The sequence below is a fragment of the Lontra canadensis genome, unplaced genomic scaffold (genome assembly GCF_010015895.1).
Source record: "Lontra canadensis isolate GAN:19392208 unplaced genomic scaffold, GSC_riverotter_1.0 scaffold7, whole genome shotgun sequence".
NCBI lineage: Eukaryota > Metazoa > Chordata > Mammalia > Carnivora > Mustelidae > Lontra > Lontra canadensis.
Window position 1 is genome coordinate 15,750,769 of NW_022631001.1, and position 21,505 is coordinate 15,772,273.

Sequence of the window (21,505 nt, forward strand, 5' to 3'; positions counted from 1 at the left end):
ACCTTACTTGCTGAAATATAGGTGTCTGCTAAGTTTTTATTCCACGGTCATTTTTTGAGCCTGTTCTCTGTGCCAGGTACTTGACCAGGTATTGGGGACACACGAACAGACGAAAGGGAGTTCATATTTATTAGACACTTCCTAGATGTCAGACACTAACTCACAAAGTGAATATTGACACTTGGGAATCTCAGAGTCAAGTGGAAAAAGCAAGCATACAATAAATTATTATCATTCCAGAAGATTATCACTTTTCTTACTGACTGGATAATTGCCAGTTTATTCTTCTGAGCTACCACTATAGTGGAAACTCCTGGGAGCAGAAACTGTCTCCTTTATGGTTATGATCCTAGCCCCACTGGGGCTCCCCTGGAATATAGTGGACTCTCAACAGATAATTGTTAAATGGATACAGAGATAAAGTACGATAGTTAGGACAGTCTGTCTATGAGTCCAGTGCAGTGCAGTTCTCTAGGAGCTAGTGTTAGAGCTGAGGAAAGCAGAAGTTTAAAGTCATGAAGAAAGAGATGGAGCTCTCCAAGCATACAAAAGGAAGGAGCTAGAGAGCTACAGGCAGAGAGGACTGTACATACAGACCAAAGGAGGGAAGGAGTCAGGTGTCTGAGGGAAAGCCAGTAATTCAAAGAAAATCAAAAAGTTATGCTGTGGTTGAAATTTAGAGCATTTTTGAAAGTGGCCAAGAGGTGAGGCTACAAATGTTTGTTCAAGGAAGAAAATGTTGATGGTTCTTTTAAAATCAATTTGTGTTAATGTCGGTGTCCACATTTGGCTTTCAGATTTCACCATAGCTACAGGAACTAGTTAGTCAATGACTTTAAGAATGTCATACTAAGATGGTTTTGAACCAATCTCTACTTAAGTGCAGGTGTCTAGGAAGAAATAGGTTGGCAAAAGAAATGAAATTTCTCAGTTGGAAAAGCCAGATGTAAAAGCAATGATTTTCCATTTCTTTTCCTGATGAGGAAAAACAACAACAACAACAACAAAATAAAAGGAATCAGAAAATCCATCAGGCTCAACTCATTGTTATATAAAGCTTTCCCTGGAATTAGCAGACAACAGAACTTGAAGCAGGAAAAAGCTACAGGGACATTTGTACAAGCCAACATTCACAAGAGAAGAAAAGAGCTGAATGTTTCTTTTAAGAGAAGATTTTTTTAAAAGATTTTATTTATTTGAGACGGAGAGAGAGAAAGAAAGAAAGAGCACAAGCCAGGGGAGTAGCAGAGGGAGAGGGAGAAGCAAACTCCCTGCTGAGCAGGGAGCCCGATGTAGAGCTGGATCCCAGGACCCTGGGACCAGGACCTGAGCTGAAGTCAGTTGCTTAACCGACTGAGCCACCCAGGTACCCTAAGAGAATTTTAAAGGTCCAGCTACAGCTAATGGTTAGTGAGGTGTTTATATTTCCTTACATATTAGTTTTGAAAATAAATTTCACTAGTATTTAATGATGTTCATGTTCGTGGTTTTGCCTGTTTTTTCTATAGTAATTCTAACATAGATACCTTAAGTATGGGGAAACTTGATATTCTGTTAATGGGGTTTATGGGAAGCCTTGTCGTTTGAATACCCAGGTCACTGCCCAGGAACCTGCTGATAGCTACCCTTTCCTAACATTACTAGCATTTTACTTCAAGTCACAGAAGTCATGAGGGTTGGATCAACCTCACTGACACCCTTGCCTTGCTCAACGGGTTGTGCTCATGACAGTCTGCATTTTGATTCATGGAGTTCCTAGCAGAGTGTAATAGCTTCATAGAGCCGTCATAAAAATCAGTACAAACAGTCGATTAAGACAACAGAAATTTATTGTTTCTCAATTCTGGAAGCTGAAAGTCTGAAGTTATGGTGTTGGCAAAGCTGTGCTTCCTCTAGAACCTCCAGGGGAATCCTCCTTTGGCTCTTTCCTAGCTTCTCATGGTTTTCTGGCCATGCTGGCTGTTCCTTGGTTTACACCTCGCTCATAACTCCTGTCCCTGCTTCCATCTTTGTGTGGTATTCTCCCTGTGTATCTCTCTTTTTTTTTTTTAAAGATTTTATTTATTTATTTATTTGACAGAGAGAGATCACAAGCAGGCAGAGAGGCAGGCAGAGAGAGAGGCCGAGAGAGAGGCAGAAAGAGAGGAGGAAGCAGGCTCCCTGCTGAGCAGAGAGCCCGATGCGGGGCTCGATCCCAGGACTTCGAGATCATGACCTGAGCCGAAGGCAGCGGCTTAACCCACTGAGCCACCCAGGCGCCCCCCTGTGTATCTCTCTTTATCAGAAGACCAGTCAGCCTGGAGTAATGGCCGACCCTATTCCTGTATGACTTCGTCTTAACTAATACCTCTGCAACCACTTTATTTCCAAGTAGTGTCACATTCTGAGGTACTAAAAGGACTTTAACATCTTTGGGGGGAAGGGAACATAATTCAGCCCGTAACACAGAGTGTAAACCTCTCAAGGACAGAGACTGTGTCTTTGGTACTTTTGTGGCTCCAAGGCCCAGCTAATATCTGGCCCACTGGCTGCTGTATAAATAAATAAAATTTATTTATTTTTAAATAAATGAAGGGATGTGCAAATACTCTACTCTCCTGCAAACTGGGAATTGAGTTTCTGTTTGCCCATCCAAGAGCATCTTCCTGATCTGGCCTCTGCCTACACTGCAGCCCTGCTAGAACCCAGTGTTCCAGTCAAGCAAAAACACTTGCTTTTCTCCACACACTATGTATTATCTCGCTTCCTTCACATATACTTTTCCTTATGACTCCTACTACCCCCAACTCAGTGTCATATCAGGGCTCTCTGCCTGTTATAAAACTTACCCCAATTGTTTGCAGTGGAATAAATAATACTATAATTAGTTGTTCTTATATACTTCCCTGTCCCACAAAAATGAGAGCTCCATGAAGTCAGGAACTGAATTATGTTCATAATTATATTCCCAGCACCAAGCACAACACCAGGAATGGATTTGCCTTGAAATTCTAGGGTTCTTCAAATGCATGGGCCACTTCAAGCCCCTGTACCTCGTGCCAGGCATTCTACTGGGTACTGGGGAAACAAATGCCATGGAAAAGGGAACTCATATTTATTAAGTACTTTTTAGATATCAGACACTAGCACTTCGGGTGACTAAGAAACTTAAGAAGTGGAATTTATACATGTAATATTACATTCTTTCTTTAAAGATGGGCCCCCAAATTGTAAACCCTTAAGACCACATTAAACCTGTGTCTGTCTCTGCATAGAACCTATCACGCTGAGCAATGTAATTCTAGTCATATTTTCATATGTAACTTAAATGTAATCTCCTTCATCAAATGTCCCCTGGTTCCCATCCAGAAATTATTTATCTCCAGACCCTCATAGGACCTTTTATATAACTCTTATTAATTATTATTTTATATAGTTTTATATATTTTTGTTTAGTTTTATTTATTCCAACTTTAAGGATGCAAAAACTGAGGCTCAGCAAGATAAAATAAATTGATAGGTTTTTAAGCTAATAAATGGAGATCCGTGTTTCAAATTTAAGTGTGTGTCTGGGCACCTGGGTGGCTCATTCAGTTAAGCATCTGCCTTTGGTTCAGGTCTTGATCCCAGGGTCCTGGGATTGAGTCCAGCATCGGGCACCCTGCTCAGTGGGGAATCTGCTTCTGCCTCTCCCTCTGCTACTCCTCCTGCTTGTGCTCTCACTCTCTCTTTTCCTCTGTCAGTCAAGTAAATAAATAAATAAAATCTTTTTTTTAAATTAAGTATGTATCTGGGTGCCTGGGTGGCTCAGTGGGTTGAGCCTCTACCTTTGGCTTGGGTTGTGATCTCGGGGGTCCTGGGATCGAGCCCCGCGTCAGGCTCTCTGCTCAGCGGGGAGCCTGCTTCCCTCTCTCTCTCTCTGCCTGCCTCTCTGCCTACCTGTGGTCTCTCTTTCTCTCTGTCAAATAAATAAATAAAATCTTTAAGAAAAAATTAAATTAAGTATGTATCTGAAGCCAAGGTTAAGCTTTTAATCACTGCAGAGGAATAAATCATTCTTTAAGAGGTTAAATAAGATATATTTCCTGTGCTTAAAGAATCCTCACTTTATGAAGGAGTTGGATATACATTTTTTTTTTAATTATGAATACTGTAATGCTCCCAAAACAAAATGTTCTGGGAACAACCTCAAGTGATGGCTAACTGTGCCTGAGAGAGTGGTTGGAGCCATTCAGTTAAGGATGAGCATTGCAAACAAAGGAAGAACACATGAAGATACAAAAGATCACAGCTGTCAGAGGCACACAGGAAGTTCTGTATGATAGGAGAGCAGGGGCTATAAGGAATGTGTTGAGTTGAGGCTGAAAGTGTCCATGGAGCCCAAATCATGAAGGCCTTATATGTCATGCAAAAGAATATAAGGAAGACTTTATCCTTCAGGTAGTAGAGAAGCAAGGGGAGCTTTAAAGAAGATGGATGAAATTGTTATATGTATTATATTTATATTTTTATATATATATGCATATATATAAATGTTTTTAATTACCCTGAGAACAATCTAAAGAAGAAAGGGCAGGGTTGAGAAATTACTAGGCAGAGCCTGATTGGGAATTCCTGGCTGGTCCGAGTGTGAGAATCCAGAGACCTGAACCAAAGCAATAATGCAAGGATGGCTTGAGAGGCATTTATTGCTAGACTAGAAGTGCTAGATGAGCAGTAAGGAGATGGGACAGACAATGTTAACTGAGATAAGAATAAAAAAGAAGAAAAAGTCTGAGGAAGATAATGAATTCATTTTTAGTTAAATAAGTTGGGAGTACAGGAGACTGTGGTCTGAGCTGAAGATATGGATTAGTGAATCATAAATAAGGGGATGGATAAGACCACCCATTTATTAATTTGTTCAACAAATATTGAGGCCCTAATATGTGCCAGGCACTATGCTAGGTGGTAGAGGCAAAGGTGTTGTTGCTCTGGTAGTGATTACATTCCAGTGGGAAATAGGCAACAAGCAACTTCACTGTAAGATAAACATCATGAGGAAGACATACAGAAGGCTAAGAAAGAAAATAAGAGTGGGTGGAGTGGTCAGATCATACCACTTAAACAGATACCTGAAGGAAGAAAAAAGTTGCTCTCAGGGAAAAGCTAGAGGAAGAGTTAAGGAAGGCCGCCAAAGATGCAGTTTTTGAAAATACCGTCTATGAACAGCAAATAGTTAAGAGGAGCCCTTGGAAGACATTAGAGAGTAATGGAGAGGTAAGAGATTTAAAAAAAAAAAAAAAGGCTTAGTTCTCTTGGACTAGGGAATGAGATTCTAGAACTGTGCTGTCCACTATAATAGCCAGTAGACACATGTAGCTATTTAAATATAAATTTCTTAGAATAAAATGAAGTGAAAAATTAAGTTTCTCTATCTTAACAGCCACATTTCAAGTGCCTAAAAACACATGTGGCCAGAGGCTACCATATTGGCCAACAAAACAAGGAACATTTCCTTATCATCAAAAATTCCATTGACAGGTCTTATCTAGAGTACTTATATAGTGTCAAAAGCTGAAGACAGGTCAAGTTGGAGAAGACCTAAAAGTACAGCCATTTCTGTCCTCTCTACTCTCTTCAAGGTGACTACTAAATATATATTAAACAATCAAAGGGAATTGTGGTTTTAGAAGTGGGAAACTCCCATTTCTGATTTTCTTTAAGCAAATCCAGGTAATGCTAGAATTTGAAGGAATCACAGCAATTCTGATTTGACGTCCTTATCACTCACTGTCTCATAGAATATAGCAACTGTTGTTCTGGGGCCCCTGGGTGGCTCAGTTGGTTAAACATCCTACTCTTGATTTCAGCTGAGGTCATGATCTCAGGGTCATGAGATCGAGCCCTGTGTTGGGCTCCATGCTGGGGGTGGAACCTGCTTGAGATTCTTTCTCTCCCTCTCCCTGTCCTTCTGCCCCTCCCCACTCATGTGCTCACTTACCCTCTCTCAAGAAAGAAAGAAAGAAAGAAAGAAAGAAAGAAAGAAAGAAAGAAAAAGAAAGGGAGAGAGAGGAAGGAAGGAACGAATGAACAAACTGTTATTCAGGAAGGTGGTTTTTCAAGGACAACCAGGGAATCAGGACTGGGAAACAAGTTTCAGGCTAAAACTTTTCTACAATAATCTGGATGTATCCAAATTAGAATTGAGAGAAGACCTATAAAACTTGAACTTGAAGAATTTTATTTTAATTAATCCAAGCCATTTCCCCCATATCATACTAATTGAAGAGGGTTTGGGCATTTAGTTATTAATTGGAATTTCATAATACCATAGAGCTCTAGCTCAAAAGATAATTTAAAAAATGTTTCATAAAAAATCCTTTGCCTTTAGGAAGAATATTCAGGATCCCCCACTCCTACCAATCCTATTATCAAATTAGTTTTGCTTATACTCTGGCTTTCATAATGTTTTCAAACAATATTCCACCAGTCATGAAAGCTTGAGGACAAATGATATAACTATTAAAAAAAAAAAACCCTCAGTTCAGTGGTTAAAGTTTGCTTTTAATTTAATGAGATTGTTAAAATGATTGCTTTTACAATTCCTTTTATAATTAATTGCTCTTTAAAAATTCAAAATGTTGTGGGAAGGGCTCCTGAGTGGCTCAGTTAGTTGGGTATCCAACTCTTAGTTTTGGCTCAGGTCATGATCTTGATCATAATATCAAGCCCCTTATCGGGCTCCATGCTCAATGAAGAGTCTGCTTTGCTCACTCTCCCCCTCGCCCTCTACGCCTTCCCCTGCTCATGCTCTCTCTCTTTCTCTTTCTCTTTCTCTCTAATAGATAAGTCTTTAAAAAAATGAAGTAAAAATGTCGGGTACCTGGGTGGTTAAACATGGGACTCTTGATCTCAGCTGAGGTCTTGATCTCAGGGTCATGAGTTCAAGCCCTATGTTGGGGTCCACCCTGGGCATGAAAAAAAATTCAAAATGCAACAGGAAGCAGAAACAAATACCTGTCATTATGAATAGTATATATAACTTGATGGGGAAGTTTTCAGACAAAATATTATGAAATAAATCAAGAGGGATAATCTGTTTTCTTTTGCTTTGGAGATGAGATGATCCTTAGAAGATATGATTGTGAAAAGTGAGAACATATGTGAGAGCAAAATTTAATTGCTTCCTTATTTATCTTTCTGAGAAATTTAGACAAAAGCAAATTGAGATGAAACATGGTTATTAGATTATCATATGTGATATATGAATAAGCAAAAACTCTATTTCAAAATCAAATTAATCAAGATTAGGTTGATACTAATCTATAGTTGATTTAGATACTAATCTACAGTTGAATGTTACATGCAATCTCAGATGTGTAACTAATTCCAAGATTTTCTGCAGAGAGAAGCACTCAGTTTTACAAAGGCTGCAGACTAGAAGTAGGCAGTTCAATCCAAGGCCATGGTCACAGTCTCAACCAAAGTTCCCCATCCTTTGTAGCAGGGGTGTCTTTAGAGACCTTAAGAATGTTTAATTAAGTCCCTTACAGGCAAACCTGGGAGGTTGTAGAAATAGCACCACATGACAAGAATACTTTTAGTTACAGAGTCTCCCCTTGGTGCAGAAACATTCAATACGTTCACATTATCCAAGTGCAGAGTCTGAATTCCTTAGCGTGGCATTCATGTTCCTTTCCAACCTGCTCCGGTCTTCTCATTTTCTTTGACACAGACCCTACTCTCCATGCAAGCTGTGATACTCCCTGTTCCCAAAACACATATTTCATTTGCTCCCCTCTGGCCCTGGGCTCCTGCCATCTACTGAAATACCATCTGCTTTCCTTTCCACCTCACTAATTTCTACCCATCCATCAAGGCCTAGCACAGATTCTGTCTTCTCCATGACTTCATCTTTCTTCTTTAATGCTAGAGATTTCTCATTATCCACAGCAGTCATTTGGTACTTAATATATATATAGCTTTCATTTGTTGATTTATTATTTTTATGTGTGACTATTTGTTTTCCAAAGGTGGTAACTCATAGAGGAAAAGGAGGTGAGGTGAGTTAGCATTTACTGAACACTTGCTAGGTGATCCTAGTACTTTACATCTTATTTCAGCTTTGCCCTCTTATTTATATCTTACTTCACTATGCCATAAAGTAGATATTATGATTTACAGCTAAAAAAAAAAAAACACCAAGATATCAAAAATTCCAACAAGTTTATCTAGCTATTAATTGATACGACTCTTATTCAAACCTAAATCTATCTAGGCCCAATGCCCATAGTCTTTCCCAGTATCACAAGATGCTATACTATCCCTATCTAATAGAGTTGTCTTTATCTCACAACATACCAACCATGGTATATTTAGTATACACTCAGTGTCTTTATGGCAACTCTTTTGCTGAAGTCAGACTACAGTCTATAGCATAAAGTCTAGAGCATAGATCTTCCCTTGTAATGTGAGATTTCTTGTATATTATGTTCACATCATATCCTCAAAATAGCAGTTCAACAAAACCCCTTTATCTTTGTATATCTATGTGATGTCCAACAATCTGCTTGGTTGACTAATTGACAAGTTAATTATCTGAAGGTGAAGCGTACATTATGTTAGTCTTCTAAGGAGCTAGATCATTTAGATAGAAGACATCGGTCATAATCAATCAGCAGCTTTAAAGTCTTCTCTGGTTGACCTCCACTCCACACCTTTGCTCTACTCCCTCTTCATGCATTTACCAATACACATCTTTTCATCCTGCTGAAAAGTCTCTTTTATCTCCTGTCCCTCTCCTTTTTCTTAATATTGGTCATAGGAATATAGTTACATTTGTAGAGAGATAAAGAAGAGAGGGCACAGGGATCCTAGCTAGCAATTTATGCATGATATCAGAGAATAATAGTCCCTTATTGGATTATCATACTACTGGATCTGGGCCTTCAGTCTACATGCTCTGGAACTTTTTGTCATTGTATTCAGAGATGATCAAGTTTATGTGGCATTATTCCAAGTTACTAATGTACAAGAGGAAATACATCTGCTCAAGATACTAGAATGAGCTAATTAGCACATTTACTTCCATTAGGAAAAACACTATAGGAAACCATATTTTATAAGCATGTGGTTTGGTGAACCTGGATTCTGAAAGATGGAAATCAGCCAGCCAGATGACCCTGATGATTAGTGTCATTGAGCTAGGATGGCCACATGAACCCAGCTTGTGGGTTAACCCAACCCATCAGCATATTCATATATATCAGTGAGCTGGAGCTGGAGATTGCCTCTAGTGCAGAATACTGGAGATATATTGCCACGTCTTGTCCCCTAGCACCCAGGAAGATTTTTTTCTCTCTTCTCCTACTTTATTCAGTTTTATGAATTCTATTCATATGTGACTTTTTCCACATTGAGACATGCTTTGATTAGCTCTCTGGGTTCTTTCTTCTTGCTTTGAGCTAAGGTTAGGTCAGTTTTATGAATTCTATTCCTACAGTATAACCTCTTCCACATTCAGATATGCCTTGATTAGTTCCCCAGGCCCTCTCTTCTTGCTTTGAGCCAAAGTCAGTTCAGCTGTGTATCCTTGACAACCTTGAGGTGATCTGCTTTTGTGCTTTATCCTTTTGTTTAGGGTATAGCCTCCTGATTTTGTCCTGGGGTCTCTTATCTACCCCCCACCTCTAGTTCCTCACAATCCTATTCTCCATGCTACCATCAACTTTGGGTTCTGGAACACTAGCTCTTTGGGAACCTGTCCAAGCTCTTCAGTCTGCTGCTAGTCTTATTATTTGCTTCCTTCTCTTGTATTCCCACTCCATTTTGGCCTCTGAGGATTTCTCTTACCTACTTGCCACCTTAGTCATTTAAAGATATTTTATAAGTATCCTACTCAGAATTATTTTGCTTCCTTATAACGAGGGGTTTTTCAGGATGCCAAATCTGCCAAATGGCTGGAAGTAGAATCTCAATGTACATTTTTCTCTAATACTTTTCTGTCTTCTAAATGCTTTCAGTTCATTGTCCTATCTGAATTTTGCCACTTTCCCCTAGGGCAAGCGTTATTATCTGCCAAGTTATGACCCTAGTAAGGAACCTGCTCCACAGAGGGCATGTCTGTGCTCCCACAAATCCCTAGATAGGTGGTACTAAAATTCAATATCATTTCTCCCAATGCCTTGCTCATTCTTTCTTTATTCTTGGAATATATTTTGTGTGCATGTCTCTTACAGGCTCAACCTCTACTATTTCCCCAAATCACAAAAATTGATAAACCATGGTCTTTATCCTTCAGAACAATACAGATGTACAATACAGATAGATAAACTAGGTAATTTTAGAACAGTAAGGGCAACAGCAGCAGGATGATCAATGAAAGGACAGTGTGGTTCCAAAAAAGGAGAGGTGGCCAGAGTATCTGAGGAGAGGGTGGATAAGGTATCAGAGAGAAAGAGATAGCACCTGGCTTCTTCCTGAAGGCCAGTAGAAGTTCACAAGCTGAGGATAGCAGAAAGAAGGCATTTTTTCTAGCCAAAAGAATACCTTTGCCAAAGATGGTGAGACAGGGAACAACCTGGTGTGATGAGCTGTGGTTGGCAACTTTGTGTAGCTGGAACATTCACTAACAGTAAAGTTAGGGATCGGGGAGGTAGGTGGTCAAATGATGGGGGACTTGTAGTGCCATGCTCGGAAGCTTAGACTTTATCCTGAGGGCATACAGATCCCTGTAAGGCTTTTGAGCAAGAGGGTAGCATGGTCAGATTTGTAATTTAGAAGGATGACTGGAAATATTTTCATAGCTTACTTCTCACTACGCCATACCTGGATGTTTGGGACTTAACTGAAGTAATTCACAGACGTCAGAAGTTCAGAGCTCTGAACTTCCCACTAATGGCCACAAGAAAGCCTTTAGGTTTAAGTAGTCCCTTCTTTTGTGAATCCTAAGCCCTCTTAAATTATTTGGTTTAAGGAAAAAAAAAAATAGCCCATAGCACCCTGCTCCCCTCTCCTGAAAACATCCTTGCTGGTTTTGAGCATCCTCTGAGACTCGACCTGAACAAGATTACGCTGCTGCTGATCTCCCACAGCTGGCAGAAAGTCAGGCTGGCATCTTTCCAACTGTTCAGCATTCAGAGGTTTTATAATTATAAAGGCTTTTTACATCACCTTAAAAGAAAAATAAAGCTGCATAAATTCATGTAGTATACTTCATCTAGGTGATGATAAAAGGACGAAATCTTTTTAGAAGCAGATCAGTTGTTCTTTCTCTTGGCTACTTTAGCTTATTGCACATTTGTTGGCCTAGCACATGTCCCTTCCTGGTCTTCTCTGTGTTTACACAGGGATCTTCACATCCCAGGCTCCTTAATCTTTGTATCACAGTGCCTGACACAAAGTAGGTACTCTGTAGATGTTTGTTTGTTGAAAGGTTGGGTAGATAATTAAGTACATATTTTTAAGTGAATAGATCAGTTTAAAAAAAAAAAAACCTAATACTGTAAGTCGGCAGACTTTATCTTCTGTAGTCTCCACACCTAAAATCTAAAATGAAAACTGAAATTGGTAGATAGCACCTACTCTGTAGCACAGTTTGGGTACAAAAAGCAAATGGCATGGTCCCTGACCTCAAGTTGAACAACTCTAGCTGGAGAGGTGACAAGCAAACCAACCCAGTATAATAAATGTTACAATAGATGTGTGGAGAGAATGCTAGGGGAGGCTGAGGAGAGCATTGGGAATGACTTCCAGAAGATCATGATCCCCAAGCTCAATCCTGAATGAGGAATCAGAGGTAGAATTTTGTTCCCCTGACCATCTATAATGATGAGAATAATGAACATTAATGGGTGCCTAGGCCGTCTGAATTCTGGAAGGAGAATGACATAGTAAGTTAGAGTCCAAATCTCTTCAGTATAAAAAATATTGCAGTTCTTTATATATTGGTAGCGTGCTCTCATTTATTCATTCATCAGGTATTTATTGAGCACTCATCTAGGATTATTGGAGATGCCTAGAAATATAAACCATGACACCGTATCTTCAAGAGATTACAATCTCTCTGGAAGCCACAGTGCCCTCACACATGAAACAGTTCATGGAAATGCAGGGCATTATATTCACAGACCAGGAGTCCTTGGCATAGGCAGTAAACATGAAGAACTGAGAGCTGAGGCTGAAAATGAAGCAGGCGGTCTTTGAACACATCTACTATAAAACGGGAAAAAATGAGACAGGTAACAAAATAAAAGAAAAAATATTCCAGAATGAGAGAACTTAAAAAGAGAAGGGCAGAAGTGGAGTTGAATATGTCATATAAATCAATTTAAAGTTATAGAGAATTACCATGAGCCGAGTACCGTACTGAGCACCACTGAGGAGATGGACATGAAACAGACATGGAATGTGCCATCAAACTGTGAACAGTGCAGAGTCATTGGTAGCCCATAGCTGGGATACAACAGAAACATGTTTGGTTTGACGAGCACCATACTTCTAAATTTTTTTTTTATCATCAACATAAAAATTCTGGAAATTTGCATCAAAATCTGGATTCTTCACCTATATTTACAAATTAGAGAATCTGGAAGTACTAGTCAGTGTTTCTGCTTGAAGTGATTGTCCAGAGTTGAGTAGAAATAGCCCTTTAGAAGGAATGTATTCCCCATTTTGCTACAATCCCTACTCAGCCTGCCACATTCATTTGCATTACCTGTCCTATCCCTGTGGACTTTATATTTTACCATCTCTGGAAAAAAGGAGAGGCATTTATATAAATAACTATAATATGAAATAGAGGGTAATGAGGGGTCTGAAGTATCATGGGAGTTCGTTCATTTGTCCATCTGTCCGTCCGTCCCTCCCTCCATCCATCCATCCTGTAACTATTTCCTGAGTCCCTGCTACTTGTCAGGCATCTTGCTACTGCTAAGGTAGCACCTACTGGTACCTAGGTTCCTGTGGTTCACAGTCTATTGAGGGAGAAGGATTCATTAGCAATCACTACATAGTGTGATAAATGCCACCGTAGAGTTATATGTAGTTTACATGAGGATTCACTCTTGATGTTGCCCATTCTGAGTTTGGACAGATGTATAATGACATCTATCCATCCTTACAGTATTCTCCAGAGTAGTTTCGCTACCCTAAAATCCGCTATATTCCACTTTTTTATGCCCCTCTCCACATAAACCCTGACAACACTGATCTTTGTATCATCCACATAGTTTCACATTTTTCAGAATGTCATATAGTGGGGAATCATGCAGTACGTAGCCTCTCCAGACCGACTTCTTTCATTTAGCAATATGTGTTTCCTCCATGTCTTTTCATGGCTTGGTACCTCCTTTCTTTTCAGTGCTGAGTAAAATCCCATGGTCTGGATGTACTACATTACCTACTCACCTCCTAAAGCACATGATGTGTCAATTCACGTTCATCAATTGTAACAAATGTACTACTCTGGTGGGGGATTTTGATAGGGAGTAGATTCATGGGTGGAAGCAGGAGGTTTATGGAAAAAATTCTGCACTTTCTTCTCATTTTGCTGTGAACATAGAACTGCTCTTGGGGTGCCTGGGTGTCTCAGTGGGTTAAGCCTCTGCCTTCAGCTCAGGTCATGAGCCCAGTGTCCTGGATCAAGCCCCGCATCGGGCTCTCTGCTTGGCAGAGAGCCTGCTTCCCTTTCTCTCTGCCTGCGTCTCTGCCTGCTTGTGATCCCTCTCTCTGTGTCAAAAAAATAAATAAAATCTTAAAAAAAAAAGAAAAGAAACTGCTTTTAAAAAATTGTCTTAGAAAGAACGTTGGGGGTGAGGATCTGGGTGGCTCAGTGGGTTGTGTCCAACTCTTGATCTCAGCTCAGGTCTGGATCTCAGGGTCGTGAGTTCAAGCCACATTTTGGGCTCCATGCTGGTTGTGGACCTACATAAAAAGGAGAGAGAGACAGAGGGAAAGAGACTGGTTCTGGGTGTTTACTGCCTTTGCAAACATAAGCTGTGTGTCTAAATAAAGCTCAATAGCTTAGACAAGTTGACTTACTAGTTGTCAACTTACAAGTTGACTCTACTACACTAAACATCAGTGTATTAGAACTTGTAATTCTCCACAAGGTTTTAATCCCCTAACAGAAAAAAAGGACATGAAAACATTTTTAAAAGCTATAGTTTAATGTAATGGGTTATTAGTATAAGAAATTTAAATTAAAAAAAAAAAAGAAGTTTAAATTAGGGGTGCCTGGCTTGCTCAGTCAGAAGAGAGTAAGGCCCTTGATCTCAGGGTCATGAGTTCGAGCCTCACATTGGGTATAGAGATTACGAAAAATAAATAAATAAAACTTTAAAAAGAAAAAAAGGCTTAAATTAGAAAAAGTACATAATTTGAAGTGTGCTTAGGGTATTTTATTTTCACATCATCTATAGAATTATTTGTCATTTTCCCCCATTATTAAAAATAAGCATCAAAAAATAAGCATCATAATTCATTATGATATGAAAAATTCTATTTGGGGGCACCTGGGTGGTTCAGTCATTAAAAATTGTATTTTTAAAAAGGTATTTAATCTTACAAGTTGACACAATTCCAAATAATTTGATTTAAAAGACTTGTCCAGGTAAAATAAATAAGATCTACTGTCACTCAAGAATTATGTGTGTTATGTTCAGGGATCACTAACAAAATCCCCCAGATGGTAATGGGGAGAGATGTTTCATAATGACCTTTTAAAGCTGTATTTTTTCCTGCAGAGAGTCACTTCGCATATTAACATGTAAGGGAAATCCTTTCTTTCAAAGGAATCATGTTCTCTACCATTTTACTATTAAAATACCAGGCTCTCTCCACAAAGCTTTCATTTTTTTTTTCATTTTTGCTAAAGCCACGAGTACAAAAAATATTTTAATTTCCTCTTTGCAAGAAGTGTAAATGTGGTACAATATACAGCTTTTTTGTCTGAGAACCTTGAGAGAAAGGTGAGAGACTGGCAAACTGGAGAATGAATGTACCATCTAGAGAGGGCCATAACTAGGCAACTGTTGCTGTAAGACAAGGTTAAGAGCTCGTGTTCATAGAATGTCTGATTTTTCATATAAAGTTATAAATATGCATTTTATGCACATTTTCCCAATTTTAAAAATGGACAAATTCAAAAAATTGTAAACACTGGATCAGATTAAGCCTTTAGCTTTCTGATTTGCAATCTCTGGAATATATCATAGTCTAGACTCTGAGACTTTAAGTCAGAAAATCTGTGTCTTAATCCTACTTTTGCTACTTATTAAACTCAGTAAAAACTTGGATAAAGCAATGTCATTTCACTAATCACAAAAGTCATAGTAATTTGTTCACTAGGCTTATTTTTCTCAAGACATTGTTATAAAAGTTTTCTAAGCATAAAAAATTTAAAGATTTTTAAAATGAAAACTTAATGCATTTGCCATCTAGGTTGCATTTATAACATATTACTACACATGCTCTGTAAAACTCCTATCCATCTATCCAGTCATCAATCTGCCTTCCCTTTTGGCTTAGTTTCAAAAGAGTTGCAGACATCTCTGTGAATCCTTCATTGGATTGTCTTGAGGAATAAATGGTGCACAAAAGGCATCAAGCACATCTGGCACATAGATAAGCATTAGAATCGTAATAGCCCCTTCCCTCCATCTGTGTTTACTATGTGTAGCTTGAAAGTCACTGGACCTACTAAGCACATGTGTTTTAGACTGAAGGAAGAGGGATATTTCTACAATAACTTTTTCATCAAAATCCTGCTGGCCCCTACCTTTGAAATGTATTCAGAACCTGGACTTCTGGTTGCAGCCAAAATAGTAATCCTCCTTCTTATTAATGCAGACACACACACACACACACACACACACACACACACACACACGCTCTTTACACATGGTAAACCTGGGAAGACTATACAAATTGGAAATAAGACTGGCTCAGAGAGGAATGACACTGTGGTGAGTTCCGTGAACTTCTAGCCCCACTTAGAGATAAGGAGGCAGAACAAAATAGTTTAAGACAGTGCTAGTCAGCACCCTATTTTCACTTCCTCATTGGTGTAAGTGGACCTATAGGGAGCTAAGCTTCTACCCCTACTAAGTGGCAGTGAGGTAGAGTGAGTAGAATACTAGTTAGTACCCCACTTTCCTCCCTGGTGTCACCAAGAACAAGTAGGGAGCTAAATATCCATCTTACTTGGAAATGTAGACTAGACTTGAACTGATCCACAAGCTGTAAAAAACTACAGTTAAGTAGGATATAGCATTTTACACTCTAACACCCAAATGTCCTGTGTATAATAAAATAAAATCACTTCTCATACCAGGAAGAGCTCAGCTTGAATGATGAAAGATAACCAACAAGTACCAACAGTGAGATAACACAGGTGTTAGAATTATTTGACAAGAATTTTAAAGTACTCATCATGCTTCAGTAAGTGATTACAAATACACATAAGTAGATGGGAAAAGAAATGAAAGTCTCAGCAAAGGAAAAGAGGATACAAAGAAGAACCAAATGGAATGTTAAAGCTCAAAAATACAAAAACCAAGGTAAAAAACTCATTGAGTGGGCTCAAGAACAGAATAAATAGGAAAGAAGAAAGAATCACTGAATGTAAAAATAAACAGAAATTCTGTCTGGACAGAGAGAAAAGACTGACTGGAAATGTCCCCACTGCCTACCACTTCTTTCAATACCAGCCTCAGCCAAGCTACTATTTTGCCTGCATGTAGCCATTAGACACATAACTGAAACCACTTTTTCAATTTTGTTCCTTGGATCTTTTTTATACCAAAGTAACGATTTAAAAACATAAATTACATCAAGTAATCTTCTTTTACATTGCTCCCCATTTTGTCAGAGTAAAAATCAGTTTAGAATGATGTACAAGACCCTTCAGGGTTTGTCCCCTGTTGTCTCTTTGCCTGTGGTGGGCAAAATTCTAAGATGGTCCCATGATTTCTAGCTCATGATGTTACTCCCACAGTTAAATTATCTTACATGGACAAAGAATTTGCAAATGCACTTATGGTTACTAATCACTTGATCTTAAGGGAGGGAGATTATCTGGGTGGGCCTAACCAAATCACACAAACCATTGAAAAGCCGAAAGTTAGATCTAGCTAGTTGTGGAAGAGGAAGCCACAGAAATTCCAAATGAGAAAAGGATTCAGTGTGTCATTGCCAGCTTGAAGATAGAGGCTGCCACATAGCAAGGAATGTGAGTAGCCTCTAGAACCTGAGAGAGACCCCCAACTGAAGCCAGCAAGGAAACAAGGAGGTCAGTCTTCGTGGTGGTTAATTCTATATGTCAGCTTGACAGGGCATCCAGATATTGAGTTAAATGGGGCACGGATATTTGTTTTGCGTATAAATTTTCTGAGTACTTGGAACAATTCCTGGTATAGCAGTGCTTACGAAGTATTTGTAGAATAAAATAAATTAACTCTATGTCAAGTTGCCTCGGACTTAAATCATTACGTTGTAATATTTATGGTCCAAGGTGTATGTGCATTTTACATCCTTCCTCAAAACTAGGCTAAACACGGATATATAACACATTGCTTTGTACATGGGAATGTGATAACAAATAATAGACTATATGTAGTCATTAGTATAAAAATATATTGGATGGCAGGGCGCCTGTGTGGCTCAGTTAGTTAGGCGGCTGCCTTCAGCTCAGGTCATGATCCCGGGGTCATGGGATCAAGCCCCATATGGGGCTCCTTGCTCAGCAGGGAGCCGCTTCTCCCTCTCCCTCTGCCTGCCTGCCTGCCACTCCCCCTGCTTGTGCTCTCTCTCTCACTCTCTCTCTCTCTGTCAAATAAATAAAATCTTTTTTAAAAAATATATTGTATGGCTCTGCCATTCTTACATCATTAAGTGCAGGAAAGTATAAGAGAATCTTCAATGACTGAAACTGGGGTACTTGTGAGAGGAGGGTAGGTGATATGAAAGGTTTACAGAACACATTTCTAAAACTACTTAAGAAAACAGAACTAGGGGACTCCCGGGTGGCTCATTCATTAAGCATCTGCCTTAAGCAGCCTAGAATAGAGCCCCTCTTCAGCTCCCCTGGGCTTGTGCTCCCTCTCTTACTATCTCTCTCTGTCATAAATAAAATCTTAAAAAAAAAAAAGAAAAGAAAATAGAACTGGATGACTTCTAAGATTCCTTGAAATGCTATATTCCATAGTTATCTAGCCTCCACTCAAGTAACTAATGGCTCAACATTTGATCATCTTTTTATTGATGATGCATTTGTAGTCCTCTTTGTGGATCCACATTCCTAACATTTTGTCTCTAACAACTTCCAAGCATCACATGGATGACACACCATTACCCGGAATGGAACATGTCAAGGTCATACTCATCCTAATGATCCTGGATTCCAATTCCCCCTCCTTTTGCCAATTAGATATTTTTCCCTCTCTCCTCTACTACCTGAGTCAGTCTCTGGATCCGGTTTTCCTTTCAGATTTCCTCTCTCATATTGCCCTTCATTTTCATTAACACTGCTGTCACCCTTGTTCATGCTCTCACTTCCTCAAGTCGGGATTATTTAACCAACATCCTAAATGATTTTCCTACCTCGCCTCATATCCACACTCTCCCTCCAGCAATCCTACATATGACACTTTATTAATGTTCCTGAAATGAATTTAAATATTCTCAATGCCTCAAAATCTTCCAATGAGTTTCCACTACTACAGGGTGAATTTTAATTAACAGTCAAACAAATCTGTAAGGTATTTCCTGATCTGGCCTATTCAATCTAGTCTCTTGTCCCCCAAATTCTCTTTGCTTTTTTGGACACATTCATCCTACTGAGCACTACTGCGGGTGCTCGGTAGAAGAGCAAGTGGGTGGGAGAGTGAAATGGGTGAAGGTGGTTGAAAGACACAACCTTCTAGTTTTAAAAGAAGTGAGTCCTGGAGACATGGTATTCAACATGGTGCATTATACTATGTTTGAATGTTGCTGAGAGTAGATCTTAAAAGTTCTCATCACAAGAAAAAAATTGTAACTACATGTGGAGGAGGATGTTAACTAGACTCATTCTGATGATCATTTCACAATATATACAGATACCAACCTTACCTTGTACAGCTGAAGCTGAATAACGTTCTATGTCAATTATGTCTCCATTTAAAAAGATACAAGAACAGGTGTTTGAAACATAGAAAAAGTGGAAGTAAGGACAGTTTAAGAAAATGTTTTGGAATTAAGGAATGACTTTACATGGTATTGTGGCATTTGTTATAGTGAGAAGCTCACTATATATCAGCCCTGATATTAGCATTTTTCTTGGAGTGCTGGTGAATCTTATTTTGGGAAGCCATTTCATCGGTGGTGAATTGTTGGTATCCTATATCTCAATGAAAGTAAAAGCGCCCTGAATCCTGAGTGGGTCCCACTGTGAGCTCTGTTTTCTCCTTGTTTCTTCAGGGAGCCCCGCAAGGTAGTCCTGCACAAAGGCTCCACTGGCCTGGGCTTCAACATCGTGGGCGGGGAAGACGGAGAAGGTATTTTTGTGTCCTTCATTCTGGCTGGTGGACCAGCAGACCTGAGTGGGGAACTCCAGAGAGGAGACCAGATCTTATCCGTGAGTATTTCTTCTTAATCTTCATTCCTCTGTATCTGACACCATTTAAGGAAAAAATCGCTTTCAATTAGGACTCCAGAAGCACCTTCATTAAAAAGAGAAAATGGAGGAGAGCATTATGGCTTCCAGCACCTGTTGCAGTTTACATGGTGTTGAAGTGCTTGGTGCTTATTACTCACTTCCCTCAGGTACAGGTAAAAGTGCTAATGTTTCATGCAGATGTTCTGAGACATATTTGCATGCAACAGAGCATTGAGAACCATGCCTTTTTAAGGTATTATTTATTTTTAAAGCAGATTTTTTTTTCTAAATCCATGACTCTACTCTAAAAACAGCACCTTTATAAGCATGTATTTTGTTGCATATAACTATATAAGCAAATACATAAAATATGCAGTTGGATGCCACTGGTAGTGGTAGCAACCGCACCATTTACCTAAATGCAAGAATTACCAGCAACAAGCTATGAGCACTTATTATTAACCAAGCATTTTATACAAGTCATTTTATTTAAAAATTATATTCTCTTATCTCCTATAATTTTTTATTCTCACAATCACCCTGAAAGTACCCCATATTTGGATGAAGAAAATAAGGGTCAGAGAGGTTAAGTCAGTGACTACCTAACTAGAGAGAATAAGAACTTGGATTTAAATAATCGGGGTTTTTTTTAAGATTTTATTTTTAAGTAATCTCTGCACCCAACATGGGCTCAAACTTACAACTTTGAGATGAAGAGTCATGTGCTCTACTGACTGAGCCAGCCAGGCACCCCTAAGCATTCAGTTTTAATGCCCATCACACCTGCCCTCTCTTTTCCCTCCTTCCTTACTCACTCCTTCCTCCCTTCCACCTGTCTTCCCTCCTCCCTTCTTCTCCTTTCTCTTATTGGACTATTTATTGCCTGCTTCTTTCCACTAGATCAAGCTTTCTTTCTGGTATAAACTCTGTGACAAGTAGTTTAAAACATACTAAAATTTTGGTAATCAGGCAAATAATGAGAAATAACCTAAGGAGCCTAGCTCTTACGGCTGAGTTTATGGTTCATACCTCAATGGAACACTTACTTTGTTTTGGTTTTCATTGTTTTAGAAAAACTTGTCTTTGTTTTATAGCTGTGATTTATAACTAGAATTTTCCAAGGGACCTTATCTGTGTTAGCCATCGTGCCATCTCCACCTTTCCCTCACACACACACCATACCTGTGTAATATAGTCAGTTGACCTGGGCAAAGTGTCCAGAGGTCTGAATGGATAGCCTTGTCTTACATATTCTGGTAGTTCTCCCATACATTAAGTCTTCTGCTTAGTCCTTAGCTAGCAGATGTCTGGATGGATTGAGTATGGGAGAAATTGGGTCAGGCCCCATGAGAGGATCTTGTTCTGTCATCCAAGAGCTGAATGTCGCCCCCTTGACTACTCCCCTCTGCATCCTTCTTCTACACTTAAATGATATATATCTTCCTGGACTTATAATGGGCTTATATCCTGATAAGCCCATTATAAGCTAAAAATATTATAGTCAAAAACGCATTTAGTAAACATGTTCAGAACACTTAAACTAGCCTGCTTTGGAGAAAAATCACCTAAAACAAAGCCGATTTTATAATATTTTATAAGTGTCGACTATCTCATATAATTTGAATACTATACTAAAAATGAAAACAGAATGATCATTTAGGTGCAGAATGGTTGTAACCGTATCAGTTGTTTACCTTGATGATGGTGTGGCTGAGTGGGAATTGCCACTCACTGCCCAGTATCACAAGAGTGTGTACACTGTGTTGCTAACCTGGGAAAGGAGCAAAATTCACAATTCGAGGTACAGTTTCTAGTGAACATGTGTTGCTTTTGTACCATCATCAGAGTTGAAAATTTGTAAAATCAAATTGTCGCTAACTCCAGGACCATCTGCACAAAATATAACTT

General features: G+C 39.1%; 1 protein-coding gene across 24 annotated transcripts in view; it reads left to right on the top strand.

Moving 5' to 3' along the window:
* DLG2 (discs large MAGUK scaffold protein 2) overlaps positions 1-21,505 on the top strand; it is a 1,980,468-nt gene that overhangs the window by 1,609,380 nt on the left and 349,583 nt on the right. For all 24 annotated transcript variants that reach the window (XM_032852928.1, XM_032852923.1, XM_032852924.1 and 21 more), the window contains one exon: positions 19,420-19,576. In XM_032852928.1, coding sequence (XP_032708819.1) covers positions 19,420-19,576 — 157 coding nt within the window. The remainder of the gene's footprint in view (positions 1-19,419; positions 19,577-21,505) is intronic.